We start from the raw sequence: 26,816 nt of genomic DNA, 5'->3' as shown, positions 1-26,816 counted from the left end.
TCTAACACATGCACCAACAGCCATAAAAAGATATTTAAAGAAACGATCATCTTCGAGTTCCATGTGAAATATTGTACCTGAATTTGTAAATTTGAGTGCTTCACCATATCTACGCAAAAGATTATATGACTCTTCAGGAGACCCTCGCACTCGTTCATATGCATTTTCTCTGGCACGCCATGCTTTCTCATAACTCATATTTATGCCATAGTCTTGCCTCATGTCTTCTATGATATCACGTGGTTTGTATATGCGACCGGGCCCCTTGAATTTGGACTTGATTAATTCTCCAACAACCCAAGATTTTGCTTGCCTATGGTCACGATTCAAAAACTCAAGAGAACATGAATGAACTTTCACATACTTTTTAATCTTGAATATATTTGAATCCTTCAGTCTAACCGCTCGCAATCTCCAACCACACTTGTTGTCGATGCATCTAACGAAAAGAACCTCTTTTGTAGACTTTTTTACTACAAACTGAAAATTTTTTTTCATTGCCAACACACTTAATCTCATTGACAAATCTCTCTTGCAAAAAAATATTTGTCCTACATCCAACTCTTCACTTGTAGAGCTTTCTTCCGACCAGCCACTTCCTTTTGTCTTCAACTTCCGACTAGAGGACCTGTAGTCAACTTTACCTTTTCCTTTGCAATCTTTTGTAGGAGCATCTCTTTGTTCTGGGATGTCAAACAATTCATTGTACATCTCAACTGACTCCAATGTAAAAGTATCATCTATTGAATGATATGACTCATATGATTCCCATATAGCCGAATTGGTCCCTATCATGTTATGACACAAGCCACCCTCGACTTCACCAATATCAACTTCATTCTCATCTAATCTATCCATTCCAATTGGAGGAGGATGAGGGTTTAAATTTTGAACTTGGTTGCTCCCAGATACTGAATTGTAATCTTTGTTTAACACTTTCATGCTTCGATTGCTTGTAGGCTCAAACGATAGGTATAGGGGGACCTCCAATGGATTTTCACTAAGAATATAAAACTTCAAATCACGGTCATTGCTTAACTCAAATGGAGGAGCTTCCTTTTCCCCTTTGATCTCATATATACATCTTATCTTTATGTCAAACTTTGTAGGGTCAACTTCTGCAAGGTCATATAGTTCAGACTGTAAATCTTTGTGTGTTATTTCTTTAGGGACAACAATGCCTTTTAACACTCCTCCTTCATATTTTCTTCGTCCCTCATCCCATTCACCACCGTGACGCACTAAAATCCGAACATGTGCCATCCTTAAACTACCTTAAGTACTTTTGTATCTTAAAAAATTGATTTGAACTTAAGAACCTACAAAATGCGTGCAAGATGTAAAGAAATGAATTAGGAGGTGTACCAATTTGATTTTGAAATAAATAGTGGAAGTTTGGAACGTGCGAGATGTGTGCGAGATGTGTGCGAGATACGTGCGAGATGTGTGCGAGATACGTGCGAGATAAAGCATGAGGGCCTAAGAGAGTTACTAAACATGCAAAGAATAGCTCTAAATGGATTAGGAGGTGTACCAAGTTGATTTTGAAATAAATAGTGAAAGTTCGGAACGTGCGAGATGTGTGCGAGATACGTGCGAGATACGTGCGAGATAAAGCATGAGGGCCTAAGAGAGTTACTAAACATGCAAAGAATAGCTCTAAATGGATTAGGAGGTGTACCAAGTTGATTTTGAAATAAATAGTGAAAGTTTGGAACGTGCGAGATACGTGCGAGATAAGTGCGAGATAAAAAAAAAATGCGAGATAAAAAAAAAAAACCTTAATTCCTTCTATTCCTATTGCTTACTCCTCCTCTATTTGATCCAACTAAATCCTCATCCTCTAGTTCAATTCATTTTTCACTAGCCATTGAACATTGAACTTTCTAAGAACCTAAAACCAAAATTTGACTAAACTAATTTACGGCAAATAAGTCCAATTCCAAAAACCAGACAATTACGGATGAAAATAGCACCAAATACCCTAACAAACATTTACTTACAGCAGATAAATTGAAAATCGGTTATACATGAAACTCACCTAAATAAGACGCTCGAAGTTGATTGAATGGTCCGAATAGGAGCGACGAAATGCACTGGACAACGACCGACGAAGGGCAAGCGACGAAGGGCAAGCGACGAAGGGCAAACGACGATGGGCAAGCGACGATGGGCAAGTGACGATGAACAACTGACGATGGCCGGAGTAGGTTCAAGTGTTCTACACGAAAGAAAAGAGAAGGGAAACGGAACTATACGCGAAAGAGAACGAATCAGAGAAGGGAAAGCAACGTGGAAGAGGGAAAGGAAAGGAAGGGCATTTTTGTCTATTCACACCCAAATTGTCCTAAAAGTCTTTCTTTTGAAAACTTGTCCCAAAATTCATTTAAATCTCTTTTTTTAACCTATTTTTGGCAATTTCCCTATATTGAACGGGTTCAAAAAGCTTTGATGGTACGTGCCACCGTTGATTTGGCTTATGATTGACATTTCAAGACGTCCAAAGAAAATGTGACTTAATTTTGAAAATATCTTTGGGCTTTGTGTCATTTTTTAGTGAAATTATCGTAAAAATCAACATTTTCACTCTTACGTCTCCGTTACTTCACTTATTTCTCCTCCTTACTTTCCCTTCTCGTCGTTTTTGTCTAACATCATCTTACTATTCAACATCCATCTTTATTTTATTTTTTATTTTTCATCATTGGATTATATTACGTTAAATTTATTTTCACTAATTAGATTAAGTTTATGAACCCTTTCGTGATTTGAATTTCTTTTTTTAGGATTGATTATAATTTCTTAAGATATTATTTTCCAATTGTAAAAGAAGAGGAGTTTTGAAGATAGGAAGAAAATTAGTTATGTTTTTCTTTTTTAATGTTTTGAAAAAGGAAGCTCATTGTAATTTTTGTCATGTCATGCTAAAATATCGACTTGAACTAAAAGCACATTCGTTTTATTGTTTTAACTTCTTTATTTTGGACCCACAACTTTATAACTACCGTACTTCACAATATATTTCATTGCATAATTCAATAAATCTTAAAATTCTTCGTTCAATATTATTTTTTACGATATATGATGTGGATGAATAAAACGATTGACTTTGAGATTGTAAGCATTGAACTATGCTTTTTTTTTTTTTTAAATAATATCGATTACTTTTATCATTCAAATATTTATTTAAATTGGTTACCCGATGATAATAATTTCCACAAGAAATAAGATACATGTGAACAATTTCTAATAAAGAAAATACTAATATAACGTTGTCTTCACAAATAAGAATTCAACAATAAACTAATAAAATAACTCTTGAAAAAAGTAGTTATATCCTTTAAACCATGGTTGGCGCCAAACTTATGGTAATCATCTCTAGCGACTCCGCCACCATCCAATCACATGCTAAAAATACCATTGAGAAAAAGAGTAATAAAGTGTTTTTACTCTAAGATGTTTTCATCTAAAGTACTTAAATTGAGCATCCAAACGTTAAAACTAAATCCAATACAAAGTCTCGTATTATTACGACATTCAATACTCTCTCTACGTTACATTATTTTTACCATAAACAAAAACAATGTTTCAAAGAACAACCGGCGATGGGATAAGGACGAGCGAAATTTTACGAACCGAATCAAACCGTTCGGATGAATAGTACAACCAAAACTTCGCTCATGTTTTTGGCTATGGAGAATTCGATAGTAAATTCACGAAACAAGACGTTTACTCTTCATCCGATTCTGTCGCCAACTCTATTATTATTTCTATAGATTTCTTCACCTCTACTCTTTATTCATCATTCTTCTCCTAGAGTTCTTACAAATTTCTGTATTGGCTGGCCAACAGAATTCGAATCGCGTCGACAATCGTTTGCATTACAGAGCATGGGGAAGCCGTCTTGGCCATCGGAGGAAGAGGTACAAAATTCTTTTAGTTTGCCTTCAATTTGCAATGTGGTTCCATGTTGTTTCTGGTTTTTGTCTGTTCTTGCTTGGATTCCCACTGGTTTCTGGATTACGCGCTCTGTTAAATATATGTAGCTGGAAAACTTGAGTCGATATACTGAACGTGTTTTCTGATTTTTGATTCACTTAGTACATTTCGTATTGGATCCGTGCGTCAATGTTTTAGCTCAATGCTAGTATAGGGATCGAATGGGAGATTGTTCCTGAATCCTGACATAAATCTTTCTCTCTTGTGATTTTATATTGGATCTCTCCTGTTTCATTTGGAATTGAACTGTTTGGTTGTTTTAGTTAAATGGAATCAAGACGATTGTTTCGGACATGTCCAAGAGAAGCAAGGAGGACGTTCGCGTAGTTGTCTCTCCCTATCGCATTTGTCCACTGGGAGCTCACATTGATCATCAGGTTAGTCCAACTCGATGATATTAAAAAGTTTGCACCCTCGTCTCGTTGAAATTCATATTGGTGCTGTACTATTATGCAGTAAGACTAACGACATTTTGCCTGATTTTCATTTTTTAGCTTTATATTAGTAAGTAATGGTGCTGGATTTAGAATCAGGATATTATTTCCAAGATAACATTGAAGTTTTTTTGAACTCTCCTATTGGTTGCTAGGGTGGAAATGTTTCAGCGATGGCCATAAACAAGGGAGTGCTTTTAGGATTTGTTCCTTCTGGCGATGTTCAGGTAATGATCGCACAATCATAAACTTCTGCTGTACCTATTTGAATTACACAGTCCTGAGTCTCAATTGAGAGACTAGCACTTCTTAAAAAAATGTAGCATTACTATAGGATATACAATGCCTCAAAATCAGCTACTCACATGTGAGTTGAAATCCTTGTTATATTTTACTAAATATTAAGTTTAGGAAGAAATTGTTAGGTACTTGACCACCTTAGAGAACCACGCCCCAAAGCCAGCTAGGGGTGGAAGAGCTTGGTCATCCCATTCTAACCAACATGGGACAAAGGTATTACCTTGGTTCTGAATAATACCCCATCCCCGGCAGCTGACGTGTTGACGACTATTTCGACCATACTTCACTCGGCCACACCCATCAAAACTGTAATGGTTTATATCTGCTTATGGTTGTAGTTCCTAGATTCACTCAATTTTTAGGACACTTTTAGAGGGCAATGGGGCAAGCATTTAGTTATTGTAGTCCTAGGTTGTTATAGTTGAGTTATAGTGGTTTGTGTTTGAGTATAGGTTATTTTAGTTTGGGTTATAGTAGTATGTGTTTGAGGTTTAAAGTAATTTAGTTTGAGAAGGAAATAGCAAACACTGCAGCAAAAAAAAAAAAAAAAAGTTGATGAATGTAAAAATAGTAAATTTGTAGCAAATAGTGAATCCTTTAGTAAATGGAGGGTTTTGGAATAGTGTTCACCAAATTGGAAAGTATAAAATAATGTTTGCTGTAGCAAGGGGTGGTTATTATAGTCTTAGACAGTTCTTGCCTCAAACGGCCCTAACTAAGTTGAGGACTCATTGTTTGTGTTGATAGTGGGTGAGAGCACATGATAACCAGGTTATTGATGCTTATAGTAGCAACGTTAAGATGGCCAGGCATGCCTTTTGCTTTTGAATAGCTTTTGCATTAGTGTTTCAGCTATTCAAATCTTGCATTAGCTACATTCCGCCTCAAGCCAATTTAAAACCTATTTTTAGTTAATCTGATCATGCCATCTGCCTGATCACTAAACACGGTAAGTACTAGAAGATATTTCCTTAGATTTTAGAACTCAGCTCCTTTACTTTGTACCCAAGTGTAAAAGTGTACTACTCTAGTGTGTGCACACGATAGGGCCATTTTCGAAGGAAAACAAGAGTATGAAGAAAGTTAATGGAAGTAAAAGAAAGCAAATAGAACTTACAAAGAAACTTGAAACGTCAGTAGGTCCACTAAATTATAAAAGATACTATAACTTTATATGAATTTCCCATGTGTTTCAAAAGGCCTAAAGGTTTGAATCAATGATTTATCGCCTTATGACCGGTATGAAATGATATTACAATTGCGAGCTCTTTGAAGGCAATGAACACATATATGAACGTATATATGTATTTTTATTCATACACATTCGTCTATTTATAAACAGGTTAAAGGACCTGCAATGCCTTTACTTTTGTTTTAAATTGATGAACCGTGGTTATGTGTATTGCTCATATTTTAATTTCTTTGGTTTTCAACTTCAGCTCTTAAACATTTTTGCACATGGAGATATTAATCTCTACCTTATATTTCTTCATGAATGATCGAATATGCACGAACAGCTTGCTTTATCTTGAAACCCAAGTTTCCATATGATTTAGATGTAATCTAATATTTGGAGCTCTTGTAGGTTGTACTCCGTTCAGCTCAGTTCAAAGGAGATGTGAATTTCAGGTTTAGTACACTGTCTCAAATCTTTGTGTTCCATTTCTTAAAACTCTTGTAAAAGTATGCATGAATTACCACCCTGGCAATACTTTTATTATTGGCAGGTGAAAACTGCAGGCTTTTCTTTCCTGAATTCATGTAAATAACACCACATTGCCTGTAGGCTGAGATGAAATAATCCTTTACCATGCAATATCAAATGCTATCTCGTACTGCTGCTGTGATTGTGAATTGTCTGCGAAACAGCCTAAAAAGGCCAATTCATGTTGACGAGAAATAACTTAATCGCTAACTTAATGAGGCTGTCTCCAACTTGTTTGTTCCCTCTCCCTGCATCCAGTCATTCTCAAAGAAAGTTTCTACTTTAGTTTGTTCATCTCTTTTTAACTTTTTCTGCTAAGATTAACGATTTCTTCTCTTTGGATCTTATTGCTTGCCTTTATTATATGACTATATCGCTTTGAGTACAAACTACAAAGGGGACTAGAATTATATGTATAAGATTTCACTTCCTTTCCTTTTTGAAACTAGAATTGTTTCTTATTTTGTATTTTTCCCGAAACTTTATGAGAAAGCAATATAATGCTTACTTCGAAGATTTAAAATGTAGTGGGACTTAATCGTCTGTTTTTGGATTTTTTGTTGATATTGGTCTACTTTTCACAGAGGTCTGCAAATGCTTAGTTTACTTTTCTTGCACGCTGCTGCAATAAACAATCATCGACTTTTTATAAAAAAAAGAAAATCATTGAATTATATCGTGCAAACTGCAGAGTTGATGAAAAGCTCTATCCAAACCTCTGTAGTAACAAGAAGGAAGGGACTAACGCAAATGGCCTTGCTAAATTGCAAGAGGACAATAACTGGGGACGGTATGCTAGAGGAGCAGTATATGCACTACAAGAAAAAGAACATTGTCTTTCTCAGGTCAGAGAGTTTACTTTGTTTTGGAGTTCATAACTCATTTTTGAAGAACCCAGTAAAAAAGTCACCACCAAATAGTATATTAGATTTCACGATGTATAGTATTGCCTTTATTGAATGGTTAGTTTGTTTTAAACCAATTAACTACCGAAGTAGTTCAGCTTTATAACTTGGAGGCTTGGAGTCATTGCCTAATATTCTGGCTGCAAGTGTCAACTGGAATTTAGAATGTCTAGGGTTTACAATTATCAGAAGGTATTGTATCACTTTACCTTTAGGTAATTAATTTAGACTAATATCTTAAACAATGCTCTGTTTATTCTTCATTCAGTTTCCACCAAGTTAAGTAGGATGTACCATTCTGCAAAGGGCTGTCCAGCTAAACTACAATGAAGTCCTTTTTTGTGCTTTGAAATCCTCCATCTCTCAATAATTTGTTAGGGATATAGCAATATAGGTTAGTTACATTGGAGCATTAATATAATTGTCTTGTTTGGTGGAATCTGATGGAACCCAGTCCAACACAGGTATATGATAGTAAGAATGATGAACTTTATTGAATCTCAATAGAACTAGTATAATATTGGAACTGAATTGAAGAATGCCTTCAATTCGTAAAACTGCCTCCCTCAAATCTGTAACCTATCTCTCAGGTTGAACAGAATGACTCACTCAGATTCTGCCTACTCATTCTCTCTTATAATGTGCTATTTATAACTTTCTTTTCTACCCAAGGGTCCCCACTACTATTAGTTACACTTTAACTGTTTTTCTTAACTAACTGTGTAACTACTTACTCAACTAATTATTCTTCTTTCTTCTGCTTGTCCTCAAGGTGGTCTATCATTGCATCCCGTTCCAAATTCACCTTGTCCTCAAGGTGGAAATCAGGAAAGATTGCTGAAAAATCATCGTATTTATCCCATGTTGCTTCATGTTGCTGTAATCCTTTCCAGCTCATTAGGACCTCCCATTCACCTTTGTTATTTTTAGTATAGCCATAGGCTTCATCGGCACAGCTAGCCATTCGTGATTTTCAGTCAAATAGGGTACTACATCTTGCCTTTCTTGACATTCTCCGAATGCTCTTTTGAGCCGAGAGATGTGGAAAACAGGGTGGATTGTGATCAAGGGTGGCAACTCCAGCTTGTATGCTACAGATCCGATTCTTTTAAGAACACGGTATGGGCCAAAATATTTAGCGGATAGTTTTTCATTTCGCCTCTTTCTCATTGACACTTGCCTGTATGGCTGAATCTTCAAGTAAACCATCTCCCCTTTTTCAAATTCTATGTCTTCATTTGACATCAGCATAGCTTTTCATCTTTTCCTAAGCTACTCTTAGATGATCTTTCAATGCTGCTAGAGTTATATCCCTCTCCTTCAGCTGTTCATCTAATGTTGAGTTGGGAGTTTCTTTATCTCCATAGTAGATGAGTGCTGGTGGTGATCTTCCATAAACTGCTTGAAAAGGAGAGACTCCCAACGGTCTTTGGTACATAGTGTTGTACCAATACTCAGCCCAATGGATCCACTTCGCCCATTCTTTAGGTCTCTCACCACAAAAACAGCATAGATAGACTTCTATTGATCTGTTTACCACTTCCGTTTGGCCATCTGTTTGTGGATGGCATGCTATACTTCTGTTCAGCTTGGTTCCAACTAGGCGAAATAACTTCTTCCAAAAATGACTCAAGAATATCTTGTCTCTATCTGAGACAATTGATTGAGGAAATCCATGCAACCTTACTATTTCTTTCGTGAAGAGATCAGCCACTGTTTTAGCATCAAATGGATGTTTAAGAGTCAAGAAATGGGCGTAATTGCTGAACTGATCCACCACCACTAGGATTACTTCATAGCTGGCTGATTTGGGCAAGCCTTCAATGAAACCCATTGAAATATCTTCCCACACTCTATGTGGAATTTGCGGTGGCATTAATAATCCAGCTGGTGTTAAGGCTAAGGGCTTATTTCTTTGGCAAACCGTGTGTTTCTCACAGTATTTTTGGATGTCTTGTTTCATCCTTCCCAAAATATTTCTCCTGTCATCCTCTTATAAGTCCTTAGGAATCTAGAATGTCCTCCGAAAACAGAGGTCATGATAGGTATGCATTATCGTTGGTATTAATGAGGAAGTCTTGGCAATTACAACTCTTCCTTTATATCGAAGCATACTATGCTGCATAGAGTAGTTCTTCACTTCTTCACCACTTTGCAGCTTGCTGATAATTTCTTTCGATTGCTCATCACTGTCCACTTCTTCATTTATGACCTTTAAGTCAATCAACATGGGAGCTGTTAAGTTACAAAGGTGTACAGTAGGTGGCATTCAGGATAGAGCATCTGCTGCTTTGTTTTCTAATCCGAGCTTGTACACCACTTCAAACGAACTTTGCTATCCACTTTTGGTACTGTGGCTGTACTATTCTTTGCTCAAGCAAGAATTTCAGTGAGCGTTGATCAGTCTTGACTAAGAATTTCCTACCTAAAAGATAGGGTCTCCACCACTGCACTGCTAATACCATAGCCATTAGCTCCCTCTCATAGACTGGTTTGGCATGATCTCTCATTGCCAATGTATGGCTGAAGAAGGCTATGGGCCTCTTGTTCCGCATTAATACTGCTCCAATACCATATCTAGAAGCGTCAGTTTCTACTTCGAATGGTATGCTAAAATCCGGCAATGCAAGAACAGGCAATGTTATCATAGTATTCTGCAATCTTTGGAAAGCTTCTTCATCTTCTTCATTCCACTTGAATGCTCCTAATTTCGGGAGTTGTGTTAAGGGGGCGGCCATAGATCCATAGCGTTTTACAAAACGCCTATAATATCCGGTTAAGCCTAGAAACCCTCTGACTTCACGTACATTTATAGGTGTTAGAATTAGTAGCGCTTTGCCCTTAGAGTATTTTTGGAAAGAATAATATATAAGATTTTATTACCTAAATATTTCCTAGATCTTTTCCTTTCTTACTCCTATTGTACTCTATTTATTCTCACCCTTTGTACCTATTGTATTCGTTCATAAGAGAAATAATAAAAACTAAAGTATCGTGGTTTTTCTCCCGGTTCTCGGGTTTCCACGTAAGCCTCGGGTTGTTGTTAATTGCTTTCAATATGGTATCAGAGCAAAGCAATAACGAAACCCTAGAAAATAACCCAGGAGAAACTGAACCTATCACTGCCGTCGCCGCCATGGAGAAACTGCTCCAAAACCTACAGAAACCGCCGATCTACCCAACGGGAGTGGTTTCGCAGTCGTACGCGCCGCCATCTGGCCAGAAGATGCCTTACGTGTCGCTCCTGTCCGACGCGTGGGCCTATGCATCGTCGTCATTTCGTCTCACCGCCCAGCCCATTCCCTTCTACATGTCGTCAGATGTCTAACCGTCAAACCCTTCCAGCCATCCGCATCCTCGCGCGCTGCCTATGAACTCCGGACAGCAACCCTCAACCGTAAATCTGTCAAATCTGTACAGTAAGCATTCGCTGTATGTTGACTCTTTACAACAACCATTGTTTTTTGGTAACGGGATTGATCAACCCTAGAACAAATCGGACATTGAAGCGGGCGAGTCTTCGACGCATTCCAAACCAATCGAGTTGCCGATGTATTCCAAGAACCCGGTAACTTCGTTCCCTAATTTACCGTCAAATTATATAACTGGTTCTTTGGGTTCGTCTACAGGAAATTTTTCAGATGAAAAATTAAATGGGCAAAATTATTTCTCTTGGTCTCAATCAATAAAGATGTTCCTCGAAGGTCGTCACTAGTTCGACTTCTTAACTGAAGAGACTATACGTCCTCCACCAGGAGATGCCTTGGAACGACTCTGGAAAGGGGAGGACTCACTTATTCGGTCCATGCTGATTAATAGTATGGAACCACAGATCGGCAAGCCTTTACTATATGCAGCCATAACAAAAGATTTGTGGGATACGACTCAGACCCTTTTACTCGAAACGACAGAATGCCTCTCGGTTGTATACATTGCGAAAACAGGTCTATAATTGCAAACAAGGGACCCTGGACGTGACTACCTATTTTAACAAGCTTTCTCTCCTTTGGCAAGAGATGGATTTGTGCAGAGAGACAGTTTGGGACACACCAAATGACGGTACACAATATGCAAAACTTGAAGAGGCTGACCATGTTTATGACTTCCTTGCAGGACTTAATCCCAAATTTGATACTGTTTGTGGTTATATACTCGGACAAAGACCTCTTCCCTCCCTAATGGAAGTTTGTTTTGAAGTCCGCTTGGAAGAGGATCGCACTAATGCCATGGGTGTACTGACTATCCCTACCATTGACTCTGCTGCCTTTAGCGCTTGGTCCTCAAATCATGATAGTGACAAGAATAATGAGAAGTCAGTCCCTTTGTGTGGGCACTGCAAGAAACAATAGCACACCAAGGATCAGTGTTGGACACTCCACGGTCGTCCCCCAGGAGGTAAGAAACAGTCCTTCAACGAGAAACAAAACTCAGGACGTGCCTACATTAGTGAAACTACCCCTGCCAGCACTTCTCAATCAACTGGTCCTACAGCGAGCCAGACCAAGACTTCGACTCTGGGTGCCATTGCTCAGTCAGGTATGCCTCAATCCCTTGGGCTTATTAATGTTGATGGGAAGAACCCCTGAATCTTAGACTCAGGGGCTACAAATCACTTGACAGGTTCTTCGGAACACTTTATCTCTTATGGCGTATGCTGGTAATGAAAAAATCCGAATAGCCGAACGCTCTCTAGCTCCAATCGCTAGCAAAGGACAAATAGTTTCCTTTGACGGTTTTGCTCTCCAGAATGTTTTGCATGTCCCTAAACTGTCTTACAATTTGTTATCTATAAGCAAGATCACTCTTGAGTTGCATTGTAAAGTTATCTTTTTAACTGAATCGGTTTATTTTCTGGACATGAGCTCGGGGAGGACGATTGGCACTGCCCGGCATATCAGGGGACTTTACATCCTTGATGATGATACCTCCTGTAGTAGTTTGTCTAGGGTTAGTTTACTGTCATCCTACTTTAGCACTTCTGAACAAGATTGTATGTTGTGGCATTTCCGACTAGGCCACCCAAACTTTACATATATGCAATATTTATTTCCCCACATTTTTTCTAAACTTGATGTCTCTTCTCTATCTTGTGATGTGTGTATTTGGGCTAAACAACATCGGGTCTCTTTTCCCTCACAACCATATAAATTTACATAATCGTTTACTCTCATCCATAGTGACGTTTGGGGTCCTTCCAAGGTTACCACCTCATTGGAAAAGCGGTAGTTTGTAACTTTCATCAATGACCATACCCGTCTTACCTAGGTCTACCTTATAATAGATAAATTCGAGGTTTCATCCATTTTCCAAAACTTCTATCATACTATTGAAACACAATTTCAGACAAAAATTGCAATTCTTCGGAGTGATAATGGTCGGGAATTCCAAAACCATAACCTTAGTGAATTTCTAGCCTCCAAGGGGGTTGTTCACCAAACCTCGTGTGCCTGCACTCCTCAACAAAATGGAGTGGCCGAACGAAAAAAACCGTTACCTTGTGGAAGTAGCTCGTTCCCTTATGCTTTCCACTTCCCTTCCATCATACTTGTGGGGAGATGCTATTCTTATAGCTGCTCACTTAATCAATAGAATGCCTTCTCGTATCCTCCACCTTCAGACTCCCTTAGATTGTCTTAAGGAGTCTTACCCCTCTACTCGCCTTGTTTCTGAGGTTCCTCTTCATGTGTTTTGGTGTACTGCTTATGTCTATGATTTTGGCCCTAATCAGACCAAATTTACCCCTCGGGCTCAGGCTTGTGTGTTTGTTGGGTATCCCCTTCACCAGCACGGTTATAAATGTTTTCACCCGCCGTCTAGGAAATACTTTGTCACTATGGATGTTACTTTTTGTGAGAACTGACCCTACTTTCTTGTTAGTCATCTTCAGAGGAAGAGTGTGAATGAAGAGTCTAACAACACCTTTGAATTTATTGAACCTACTCCTAGTACCGTATCTGATGTTGATCCTCATCCCATAATCTTACCCACAAACCAAGTTCCTTGGAAAGCATATTACAGGAGGAATCTCAGAAATGAAGTTGGGTCCCCTAATAATCAACCGTCGACTCCAGTCCAAGACTTCGAACCTCCTCGAGACCAAGGTATGGAAAACCCTACAGAACCTTGTACTAATAATATGATGAGTGAGAATGACAGGTATGATGTTGCTGTTCTTGAAAATCTGGAAGAAAAAACCGTGGTGATGAGACTGAGGTTAGAATAGAAACCAGTAACGATGAAGCTGAACAGGATCATACAAGGAAATTTGACGAGTATGATCCCTCTCTTGATATTCCCATTGCTTTGAGAAAAGGTATTAGATCCTGTGCTAAACATTCCATTTACAACTATTTTTCCTTTGATAATCTCTCTCCACAATTTAGAGCATTTACAACGAGCCTTGACTCTACCATAATACCGAAAAATATCTACACTGCTTTAGAGTGTCCTGAATGGAAGAATGCTGTTATGGAAGAGATGAAGGCCCTTGACAAGAATAGAACTTGGGAGATCTGTGCTCTACCCAAGGGACATAAAACTGTAGGATGCAAATGGGTGTTCTCTCTCAAATACAAAGCAGATGGTACGCTTGATAGACACAAGGCAAGGTTAGTTGCAAAGGGATTTACTCAGACCTATGATATTGACTATGTAGAAACCGTTTCTCCAGTTGCTAAGTTGAATACTGTTAGAGTCCTGCTATCTGTTGCTGTAAACAAATATTGACCTCTATACTAGCTGGATGTTAAGAATGCCTTTTTGAATGGAAACCTTGTGGAGGAAGTCTACATGAGCCCTCGCCAGGATTTGAAGCCCAATTTGGTCAGCAGGTGTGTAAACTCCAAAAATCTCTATATGGTCTGAAACAGTCTCCGAGAGCATGGTTTGACAGATTCACTACCTTCGTCAAGTCCCAAGGGTACAGTCAAGGGCACTTTGACCATACTTTATTTACAAAGGTTTCTAAGACAGGGAAGATTGTTATTCTAATAGTTTATGTGGATGACATTGTTTTGACTGGAGATGATCAAACAGAAATCAGTCAACTAAAGCAGAGAATGGGTGATGAATTTGAAATCAAGGATTTGGGAAATCTGAAATATTTCCTTGGAATGGAGGTGGCTAGATCTAAAGAAGGTATCCCCGTGTCTCGGAGAAAATACACCCTTGATTTGCTAACCGAGACAGTTATGTTGGGATGTCGTCCTGCTGATACTCCTATTGAATTCAACTGTAAACTAGGAAATTCTGATGATCAAGTTCCCGTTGATAAAGAACAATATCAGCGCCTTGTAGGTAAATTAATTTACTTACCCATACTCGTCCTGATATTTCCTTTGCTGTAAGTGTTGTCAGCCAGTTTATGCAGGCTTCCTATGAGAAACATATGGAAACTGTTAACAGAATCCTGAGATACTTGAAAAATACACCTGGTAAAGGGTTGATGTTTAAAAAAACAAATAGAAAGACCATTGAAGCATATACTGACTCGGATTGGACAGGATCTGTTATTGACAAAAAGTCTACCTTCGGTTATTGTACCTTTGTTTGAGGCAATCTTGTAACTTAGAGGAGTAAGAAGCAAAGTGTTGTGGCTAGGAGCAGTGCTGAACCTGAATAAAGAGCTATGAGTCTGAGAATATGTGAGAAAATTTGGTTCCAGAAAGTCTTGTCAGATCTTCATCAGGAATGTGAGACACCATTGAAGCTTTTTTGTGATAATAAAGCCGCTATTAGTATTGCTAACAACCCAATTCAACATGATAGAACTAAACATATTGAGATTGATTGGCATTTCATCAAAGAAAGACTTGACAGTAGAAGCATATGCATTCCGTACATTCCTTCAAGCCAACAGGTTGCTGATGTTCTCACCAAGGGGCTTCTCAGACCACACTTCGACCTTTGTGTTAGCAAGTTGGGACTCATTGATATTTACGTCCCAACTTGAGAGGGAGTGTTAGAATTAGCAGGGCTTTGCCCTTAGAGTATTTTTGGAAAGAATAATATATAAGATTTTATTTCCTAAATATTTTCTAGATCTTTTCCTTTCTTACTCCTATTGTACTCTATTTATTCTCACCCTTTGTACCTATTGTATTCGTTCATAAGAGAAATAATAAAAACTAAAGTATCGTGGTTTTTCTTCCGGTTCTCGAGTTTCCACGTAAGCCTCGGGTTGTTGTTAATTGCTTTCAATAATAGGTATTGGCCATTGTTTGATTGCTCGGATCTTTTCAGGATCTACCTCTACCCCTCTTCCGGATAATATGTGGCCTAGGTATTCACTTTCGAGTACACAAAACTGCACTTTTTTTTTATTAGCATATAGTTTGTTTTCTCTCAACACTTCTAAGACTAATTCTATATGAGTGTTCTTCTAATCCCCTACTATATATGAGGATGTCATCAAAGAAAACTAGAACAAACTTTCTTAGATAGGGACGAAAAATGTTGTTCATTAATGACTGAAAGGTTGCTGGTGCATTAGTCAATCCGAATGGCATAACTAAGAATTTGTAATGTCCTTCATGCGTTGTAAATGCCTTTGTCTATATCCTCCTTGCACATTCTTATTTGATGATATCCGAATTTTAGATCAATCTTAGAAAAGAGAAAACCATTCAATTCATCAAAAAGTTCTTCTATAACATGGATAGGAAACTTATCTCGAATGGTTATATTGTTGAGAGCTCTGTAATCAATACAGAATCTCCAGCTGCCGTCCTTCTTCTTTACTAGTAGTACCGGGCTTGAGTATGGCTTGTTCTAGGACGAATCACCCCAGAAGAGAGCATCTCATCGACTAACTTCTCCATTTCAGCTTTCTGTTGAAGTCCATATCTGTAGGAACTCACATTTACAGGATCAGCTCCTGCTTTCAGGTGTATATGATGTTCGATCCTCCTCTTTTGGGGTAGTTCTTCAGGCCAGTCGAAAACATCTTGATATTTGCTTAATACTGTTTTGACAGCTTCCTCTGTTTCGGGTACTTCTTCTTGAATTTCTGTCTGCGGCATGATTGCTTCCAATGATCTGCATTCAATCAAATAGCCCCTGATCAGAATTTGTCCATGTTTTTACCAAACTCTTCGAACTAACTTGAGTCTTGGTCAAACTTGGATCTCCTTTGATGATAATCTTCTTATTATCATGAATAAAGGTTATGATTAAATTCTTCCGGTCCATTTCTTTGACCTCAAGAGAGTAGAGCCACTGCATCCCTAAAATGACATCAACCCCTCCAAGTTCCAATGGTAGGAAGTTTTCCATGACCAGCCAATCATTCAACATAATTTCCACCTTTTTCGCAGACCCCTTTTCCTTTAACAGCAGCGCCAGAACCAAGAATCACGTCATAATTGGATGTTTCTTTTGTATGCAGTTTGAGTGATGCAACCAATTTCTTTGAGATGAAATTGTGTGTTGCTCCACAATCATTGAGTACGACAACTTTTCCATGAATTTTCCCTCTCACCTTCATTGTACCTGGATTGATCAAACCAACCACAGAATTAATGCATAATTCGGCTACAGTTTCCAGTTCTTCTCTTAGTTCTATAGTATTCAACTCTTTTGGTTCAGTGTCGTCTTCTTCCACAATTTCTTCTTATGTATTATCTGGCTTTACCACGAACATTCATAGCTCTCTCACTTCTTTTTCTTTGCATTTATGGCCAGGATGGTACTTTTCATCACACTTAAAACATAATCCTTTTTCTCTTCGCTTGGAATTTGGCTTCAGAAAGTCTTTTTGAGGGCCCTTCCTTCTTTTCTCCAGTTGGCGTTTCTCTTAAAGTGATCGATCTTATGGGGAAAGTGGTTCCCGCTTTCGTCTCCTTTGAAACTAAAAAAGAATTAGTTTTATTTGAGTTTGCTGGATATAAGGAATATTTGTTACCTGAATATCCACTTCAATTCGCATCTCTCCTGATAATGTCTCTTACTTTTGCCTTCTGGACCAACCTCATCATCTGCACTAACCCTTTGGGCTTTGAGTATTCCACTTCCGCCCTGATCCGTGGGACTAACCGATTCATGAAGGTCTCTTCTCGTACCCTATCGGACAGATATGTTAATGGAGCCACTAATTTATCGAAAAGATTTTGATACTCTTCAACAGTTGAAGTTTGTTTGATTGCGAAGAATCTGCCGTATATTGAGCCCTCTCTAATTGAATGGAATCTCTCCAACAATCTCCTTTTTAAATCGCTACAATTCTTGAACTTCTCTCTTTCTTCTTGTGATCGGTACCAATAGAGCACTGGTCCGTCGAAACTGATTACTGATACGTCATCTTCTCCGATTCTCTGAGTTTGTGTATTTGGAAGTATTGATCTGCTCTGAATAGCCAAGAGTCTGGACCGCTCCCATTCAATATTGGCATTTCAACTTTTTTAAATTTGCTTCGATCGGCATTATGTTCTTGTTCATCTTTTCCCTTTTTCTTGAACTCGTCGCAGAATCGTTGTTCGTCGCATCTTTCTCTTCCATCTTCACGCCTGATTTCGAATTGCTAGATGATCCTTCCACATCGGAAGTAGTCGTTGACTTATCGTTGACGATACCTTCGATATACTTCATTAATATTTGATGTTGCTGCTGTTGTTTATCCATATTTTTCACGATCGTTGCTGCTGTTGCTGCTTATCACTTTGAATACTAAGTCGCTCTATGTTCTTCTTATCGATGATAATTTCTCTTCCATGGCTGGTAGTTTCTGCAGATTTGCTTTCATATCGGTAATTTCTTGCTCTAGTGTCTCAATTCTCTCTTCATGCTTCTTTGCCATTTTCTTCTGCCTTCCCAAGATTTTTCTACTCTGATACCAATATGATGGAATCCAGTCCAACACAGGTATATGATAGTAAGAATGATGAACTTTATTGAATCTCAATAGAACTAGTACAATATAGGAACTGAATTGAAGAATGCCTTCAATTCGTAAAAGTCCCTCTCAAATCTGTAACCTATCTCTCAAGGTTGAACAGAATGACTCACTCAGATTCTGCCTACTCATTCTCTCTTCTATTGTGCTATTTATAACTTTCTGTTCTACCCAATGGTCCCCACTACTATTAGTTACACTTTAACTGTTTTTCTTAACTAACTGTGTAACTACTTACTCAACTAATTATTCTTCTTTCTTCTGCTTTACTGATGGATTATTGGTGGTCTATCAGAATCCTGACTAATGAGCGGGGAATTTGTGAACATTGGGTTAGAGTGTGTATTAAAAAATATAAAGTTAAATAGAACTTATTTTACTTTGAGGTAGATTTAAATACACGTTAAAGTTGTGAGGTAGCTAAAATATGTCTCAGATCTTTTATTGCAATGTTGCAGGGGATAATAGGATATATTTGTGGTTCTGATGGTCTTGACAGTTCAGGACTCAGCTCTTCTGCAGCTGTAAGTATATATATACATGAATATATTTTTCTCATGCTTTGCGTTTGTGTCTCCTTTTTTGCTTTCTGACAGCTGTAAAATCAGCCAATTGTAAATAGGATTAAATTACTTCATAAAATTTATTTAAGTACCAAGACTTGAGACAATTATTCTTTCCTGGCAAGTTAGATTGACACATGATTTAGCCAAAACGAAAGCAAGCCCTTATTTTTTCTGGTCATTTTTGTGGGCTCCTCTCTATATTTGAATTTTTTATTCTATACAATTAAGGCTGTGGTATGGATATATGTTTTGCTCCCTAGTGAATGTGTTCCAAACTCACAGCTTTGTTTACTTTTGCATGGAACTTTTTTTCCCTTTTTGCAAAGTCACTTTTGTCCTTTCCTAAGCGCAGAGTTCACAAGAGATATCATCACGTCATTTGTCTCCAATCAACTATCTTTGCCGTCCCTACGGAGCGGTTGTTCTAGACTTTCTGGAAGGAAGGAGAATAGATCTTGAGCGACTAGATCAGAGTTAAAGTAGGGGTGATGACAATGATAGTTGGTTGGAGTGGGGCATTATGACAGTAGATGAGATTGCCAGAGAATGGGAGAGGGGAAGAAAGAGGGTGTCCATCTCATAAGAAAGCAATATTAAATTATTAATTTTGGCAAATCAGCAGGTTATAATAAAAATCTACTGTCACATTTGTGAACTTTTGACCATTTAGAATCCTTCCTAAAACCTAAAGTACCAAAATGTTGCTTGCCTCATGGACCAAATAAACACCAACTGTAAACTTCAGGACAGTAAGTATATTTTTCCCTATAATGCAGGCTGTAATGTAGCTATACATTAAACTGAATTGTAAAGATAAAGTACAAAGCGGGATGTTTTTCCCCGTTTGTTTTTGGAATGTTACATTGCTAATTTTGAAGCTCATAGTGAGAGGTTTCAGTTTTAATAACGAATTTCTAATATTTTTAGCTAATGGTTGACAGGTTGGATTGGCTTATTTGTTAGCGCTGGAAAATGCTAATAATTTAACAATATCTCCAACAGATAATATCGAATATGATAGGTGGGTAGTTTGATTTTTTTATTATATTTCTGCTTTGTATAGTCAACTGGTCTGTCTGAGATTACAATGCTACTAGTTTACATGTTTAAATTACCATGGTAATGCAAATTAGTTTGGCCTGCTTCTATAAGAATGGAGCTAGGCAGTTATATTATTTCCACATCCCCTTCATGTAGCTGTTCTATCGTGCACTATTCCATTCAGTTAACTTCAATTTTAATTCATTGACACAGAAAATTTTGAACTTCATTTAATTTTTTTTCAAGTGCATCCTTCGTTTAGAAATCACCTTGGTGAGGGTCGCACAGGCACAGTTTCCTATGCACCACAATTCAGCCTGCCAATTGATAATAAGCAATCTTATAAACTTTTGGTAAGGTGATAGACGAACAATTAATGTCCGAACATCTGATATGAGGCATTTTCTGGAGATTCATAAATGCATGAGGTGATATTATTTGGGTCAGTTTGGTATTGCATTAGAAACAATCAGCTGCACTTCATCAAAATTGCTCAAACCATTTATTGCAGTGATGTAGTTTTTCAGAAAAGGTAATTGGTGATACTATTTTTTTTACTAAATTAAGAGATTATTATTCAATGGAGATTTTAATTTTTAATAATAAAGAGATTCATTATTAAAAGATTAACGAATCAACCCTTGAGTTGCTTCTCAAATTTACTATTAAATGCAGAACCTTATTTACAAATCAATATGAAATGGTTAAAATAATTATTGCCATTAAGAAATTCAAAACGATTACCAAATGCAGCTAAATGTGAACGCATGCTCGATGTAATTACATTCACATGTTTTTATATGTCGTTTTTCTTTTGTAATGTAGGCTAATTGAAAATGGATACTTGGGTCTGAGAAATGGCATACTGGACCAATCAGCAATATTACTTTCAAGCTATGGTTGTCTATTGCACATGAACTGCAAGGTAGTGAATTAATTATGCACTATTGTGTTTTAGCAAATATTTTATTATGTTGTACAGAAGAATTTTATTTCATCTACAATTTTATCATTTTGAATATCTTCCAAGCTTCTAACTACGTGATATACTTGGTTTATTGATTTTTTTAGTACATCTGTTTGATTTTATGCTAGTTAATTCTATAAATGAAAGACATACACTTTATTATAATAATCGCACTGTATTTTGTAAAAGTAATAAGATTCTTTTGTGTTTGTAATATTGGCTAGGATTAGGAGACAGTTTCTGTATGTAAATTTTTAAATTACCCCTTTTGAGTTAGGCAATACGTTATTCACTCCTTTTTCGTCATCTTCCATCTTCCAATTTTTTCTCTTTTGTGAGTGTGTGTGTAAACCTGTAAAATATTTGGATTTTATTATAATGTTTCTTCATATTTAAATTTTATAATAGCCAGAGTTGAGTTTTGCAATTGCTTTTCTTTTCCGTTTCATATATCCCCTTTTCTGGTTGGTTGAACAATAATAATTATAGCATGTAGGTCAAGTTTTTCCATCGTGTTCATAAAAGTACCCTGAATATTTCTTAAAATGATATATTACTAAAATTAGGTATAAACACTACTTAACCTAATTGGGGGAAAATTAAGTACAACAATATGTGTATTTAAAATATAGACTATCTATACTTAATAGCCAGGGCCGTTTCAGTGAGCTCATAAGCTTATGGAGACTGCTTTTCATGTTATTCCCTTTTGTTTATTTTTCATATGTATCTAAAGTAAAAAGGCTTGTATCATATATATAAGATAATAGCAACGTTATGGGGTGCACAATCAAAGTTAATGTAAGTATTGACATAAAGGTTTCTTCTATAAAGCGTACCGCTAAACAAGGAGCAAATATATTTGGGTTACAGGCTTACAACTTATATTTTTGCCCCTAGGATATTGTTCTCTTCTTTTTGGTAGCTTTCTTCCCTTCCTACATCTAATCAGCCTTGGCAATGGTGACAATCATTTAACCTTTACTCTTTTTGGCTTGGATAATTCTTCACACTCATACGTGCAAAATTATACTACACGGGCATAATGCTTGTTTTTCCAGTAACTTTCGTTTCTTTTCAATAATCGCAATTTGATCATATTTTTCAGAAACCAGCCTTCGATCCTTTTAGAATGTACTGGCTTTGAGTGTTTGGATGTCTCTCTATTTCTTTCAAAATTTTGGGTTGTCACATGTTTTATCCTTTAATTATGACCGTCATTTGTTTTACAATTCTTATTTGGCATGTGAAGACTAAGGATTTCAAGCTTATTCGCCCACTCGATATGGGAAACAGTCTAAAATCTGAGAAGCAGAAGGAATACCAAATTTTATTAGCTTTTTCAGGATTGAAGCAGGCTTTGACAAATAACCCTGGATATAATCACCGCGTTGCAGAGTGTCAAGAGGCTGCAAAAATTCTTCTGAAGTAATATTACACCCTTCTTGCTTACTGTTTTATGTTTCTTGAAAAGGAAACAAGTCACTTTATTCATATAAATGTAAAATGAAAGAGACTAATGCTTTTCTTGCTTACTGTTTTATTAATACTGATTTCATCATATCAGAACATCTTCCTTCTGTGCTTTTAAAATCGTTTCAGGTCTTAAGTTTGATTAGAGTTTGGAATTATGTCTTTGAGCTTGTATGCTTGAAGTTGGGATGGAGTATAATCACAGAAATATCTTATCGAGTTTATATTTTAAGTACCTCGAAATATTAATTTATTTAAAAAGAGAAACCTTTAGAATGACGGAGGAAATTAAATTGAACATAAGATGGACTAACTGCAGTATTTTAAGCAACTCTCTTTGACTGAGTAGAAAAGAAGAGCTTGGGGTGGGGTTGGTGATGTAATGCAGTGTAGCTTGAGAATCAGACAATCTAGTACAAGGTCGCAGCTGAAAAACTGATCTAAAGGAGAGTCTGGCGAGAACATTAGAAAATTAACAAGATAAATATGTATTTGAAAGGGAATCTTATACAGCAAGGAGAAGCTCAGAAGCTATAAGACCAAGGGAAGTACTGGCTCGGTTTTGGGGTAACACTTGTGAATTCATTACCTGGGATGGTAGATAACATCTAGATATGTATAAATAGGTCGTACCTCACAAAGACAAGGAAGTAAGGATGATTTAACCACTAAGCTATTTTTATGCTGGCTTTTTTCTCTTTTTTTGCATTTTAAATGAGCACTATATGAAATCTGTTGCTTCTTAATGGACAAAATGGATTTATTATGCGTCCTTTTCATTCTACAGTGCATCTGGAAATTCTCATATGGAGCCACTCCTTTGTAATGGTTAGTATTTCTGCAAACCTTGTAAAGTTTGCTCTCTCTCTCTTTTTTTTTTTTTTTTTTTTTTTTTTTGTGTATTGGTTATTTTTTAATCCTCGTTTGATGACTTTGATTCTTATCTCCTTTCTGAATTTTATCTTCTTATCAGTTGAACAGGAAGCTTATAAAGCTCATAAGGTAATGCCATTTAACATTAATGAAGCAATAATCAGTCTTACCATCTTCCTTCTACAACCAAAATTTCTGCATTGGTGATGTTTGTATGATAAGTTATGCCTACCATTATGCATATAAATTTTTAATTGATTTATTCATGCATTATTGCTCAATTTGGCCTCCCTGGATTTGCGAAAGTTACAAACCCTAAAAAACTGAAAAATAGAATTAATGTACGCAGCTATACTATAGTACCATCATGTAAAACTACTAGCAAATTATCATCTTTAAAATCTATTTGTTGAAGGTGATGCAATCAGGGAAAGAAAAGATTCATGTTCCAAACGTTATGCTTTTTGAGGAAACTTGGCTTAAAGATTATAAAAGATGGATTGGAAGACTTTCTTGTAGATCCTTAGGCATGGGCTTCTTTCCCCGGCCAGGCTGTCCTTATAAGTTACTGTTTCCTATTAAAGGAAAAAAGAGACTATAAAATTAGCATACTCGGCGCACTCTATTGTAAAAATATATGTTATGGGTAGAGGTGACGTTCGATACAGTTATCTATTATCTCCCTCACTCTATCAATAGGAATTCAAACATTTCTCTCTATATTCTACATTATGAGATGAAATGCATCAAGGATGTAAAGGTCTGCTGGTTTCAGTGAGGTAAAAACTATGACTTAATAGTGCCTAAGGTAGCATTACTGCTTCAATTACTTATTTTAACCTCGATTAGTTTTCATTGTTTCTTCTGCCATATTTTTTCAGTACCAACCATCGATTTCTTTTAGTTTCATTTTATCACATGGTTCTATCCCGGGTTTACAGAAAATAGCAACGAATCTTATAAGTTGATTTGATTTCTATTATTTCGGGTATTTAATCAATTTTTGATGTATTCCAATTTCCAACAATTCTACCAACTCTACCGAACATCCTTGTCTGTATTGAAGTCGAGCAATATTAGCAAAACTGTCAACAATTTTAGACTTTATTTTTGTGACTCTTTCTTGAATTTCACCTCGTTTGGATTTTCCTATACAGTCCCAGCTAGAACCAAACTTGGCAAAAAGAGCAGAGCATTATTTCTCAGAAAACATGCGGGTTTTACAAGGTACTCTTTCATAGACGTTATTGTTTGCAAAACCATTCTTCTTTTCCTTTATTCAAGTACCAGCTTTTTTCCCCTCAGTGGTAGACTGTAGTCATGTTGAGGACTTGAACAGAATTATAATATAATGGTAACTTTAGGACTCGAAGCCTGGGCTTCAGGAAGGTTGGAAGACTTTGGAAAACTCATTGCGGCTTCTGGGCGAAGTTCAATTGTAAACTACGAATGTGGTATGCCTTGACTTTCTTATATCAATTACTTTTCTTGGGCAAGCTATCGATGCGTGAAAGTTCTAATTAGTGCTAACTACATAGTACAGATTATTATATCATGTCTCTCTCCCCCTATCTCTCGTCAACAAATATTTATCATCTCTTATCCCTTGCATCATGAGCATCCCACTTATGGTTCCAGGCATCCAACGTATTGGGTTGGATACGGTCATATTTGGTATATAGTTTAGATTATGTTTTATGTTTTTAGATTCACTAAATTGAATCAAATGGATTCTACAGACATCAGTTTGATATGCATGTTTTTGAAATTTGTTTGTTGGATTATGTGATTCAATTTCAATGAAAGGAAATTTCAAAACGTCATTTATGGTTTAAAATTATACTAGCAAATTCATTTGAATAAGTTCTTAAATTGGGATCCAATTTTTGTTTGCACCCTAAATTTCAGATTTTCCTTTTGGATTTGAAATACTAAAGTATGGTGATGTCACAGTCCTTTGTTTAAACGTCACAAACATTTATATGGGTTTGTTGCTAGAATACACAGTTTGCTCGGATTAACTTTGAGCTGAAAAATTATGTCATCAGCAACAAATTGTAAACACCATATATGATTTCCTAATTCCTTGCAGGTGCGGAGCCACTTGTTCAACTATATGAGATTCTCTTGAGAGCACCTGGAGTATGTGGAGCTAGGTTCAGCGGTGCTGGCTTTAGAGGTTGTTGTCTCGCTTTCGTAGAAGTCGAGTATGCTGCCAAAGCTGCAGAATTTGTGCGGACAGAGTATATGAAGGTGCAGCCAGAGTTAGCAGCACAGATAAACCCAAAGACAGCCGTGATGATTTGTGAACCGGGCGATTGTGCTCATATCATTTAAGGTACATCCTATGTACCATTTTTCCAGTATTATAATTGGTTTCATTCTTCCCGTACCATCATTGCATTTTTTTCATTTCTTGTTTGTTCTATATATTTGTTGCTCTATATCATTTATTCATGGACGCTTCACATTCAAGGAGGAAGCATCTTGTAAATACTATTTTCTTAACATTGTACTTGTACTTGTTATATTCTTTTACTAAAACAAGTGCATGCTTGGAAATGCACTTCATTATAGAAATTTAAGAGTGAAATGGATGTAATAGGATTTAGGAATAAAGATTTGGAAGATACCAAGATAAGATTGCTCTTGACAGGAAGGTTAAAAGAGATGTAAAATCGATACATCTTATCTTACCATCTTAAAAGAAAGGGTGAGAAAGTTAAAATTAGGCTGAAGTCAAGGGTGGAGATTTGATCAACGACAAAGGTAAGATTAGGCAAAAAAGGATAATGGTAAAGATGAGACAGAAGAATGAGAATCTGTTCGGATTTTGGCAATGAAATGAAAGTGAGGTTTGGTCTCCAAAACCAACATAGGTTGGTCTTAAAGAGAAGGGATTTGATTCTCATCATTTTAGCACTTGACAAGACAATGATTTAGCAATGAATTGTGGCACCTCTAATTTTGATTCGAACGGGCTTTGGCGTACAAAAATATACTTATCCAAACATTCGTGGTTAGTATTCATCCATATTTACACCTTTTTCCTCACTTTCGGTGTTGAGAAAAATAATAATATCCAAATTCTCCATGGCAGGGTAGCCATTTTTTTAAAAAAATTTAAATATATTTTCTTCCATAATTTTAGGTACAAAAGTTGAATTTTAAACAAATTTTAAAAATAAAACAGTTTTTAGAAGAGATTATTGTAAATAGTTGAATTGCTTAAAATATTTTACAAAATATAGTAAAACTTCAGATTCTATTGATATTATTCTATTGATAGATTCGATAGACTTTTATCAATGTTTATCTACTAGCGTTTGTTATTGATATTATTTTTGAAATTCTACTGTTATTTTGTAAATATTTTGGTTTATTATGCTATATTTGAAAATTTTTATTTTTAGAAAGTATTTAGTTTTAATTTTTAAAATTTGACTTGATTTTTTTGAAAAATATGTTTGTAGGTTGAATCTTAAAAAACAAATAGAAACCAAATAGTTACAAAACTTAATCCAACTAATTGATTAAGATTAAAATTGAATCCTCACTTAAAGAATGGTTACAGCTCCTCAAATGCGTTATACTTTTTCTCTTTTAAATTTTTGATTAAAATGCTTACCTTTTAAATTTCAAATTGTAATTACAGTATTTTCATT

General features: G+C 36.5%; 1 protein-coding gene across 2 annotated transcripts; it reads left to right on the top strand.

Annotated features, from left to right (window-relative positions):
- The first annotated feature begins 3,548 nt into the window (after positions 1-3,548).
- LOC103494213 (galacturonokinase) lies at positions 3,549-25,659 on the top strand. Of its 2 annotated transcripts, XM_017045950.2 has the most exons (15): positions 3,549-3,707; positions 3,853-3,923; positions 4,263-4,376; positions 4,589-4,660; positions 6,319-6,362; positions 7,130-7,283; positions 18,690-18,755; positions 19,739-19,818; positions 20,664-20,763; positions 22,058-22,233; positions 23,066-23,106; positions 23,252-23,280; positions 24,309-24,378; positions 24,516-24,605; positions 25,244-25,659. In XM_017045950.2, exons 2-15 carry the CDS (start codon positions 3,891-3,893, stop codon positions 25,486-25,488), a joined length of 1,314 nt encoding a protein of 437 aa, XP_016901439.1. In that variant the 5' UTR covers positions 3,549-3,707; positions 3,853-3,890; the 3' UTR covers positions 25,489-25,659. The 2 variants fall into 2 exon arrangements, 1 of the variants encoding a protein (XP_016901439.1); XR_007818761.1 differs by lacking the exon at positions 25,244-25,659 and adding an exon at positions 23,567-23,930 and having other exon boundaries at positions 3,571-3,923; positions 24,516-24,595.
- The last annotated feature ends 1,157 nt before the right edge of the window (positions 25,660-26,816 follow it).

Source organism: Cucumis melo, chromosome 2 (genome assembly GCF_025177605.1).
Source record: "Cucumis melo cultivar AY chromosome 2, USDA_Cmelo_AY_1.0, whole genome shotgun sequence".
NCBI classification, from domain to species: domain Eukaryota; kingdom Viridiplantae; phylum Streptophyta; class Magnoliopsida; order Cucurbitales; family Cucurbitaceae; genus Cucumis; species Cucumis melo.
This window is presented reverse-complemented; position numbering and strand designations above follow the sequence as displayed.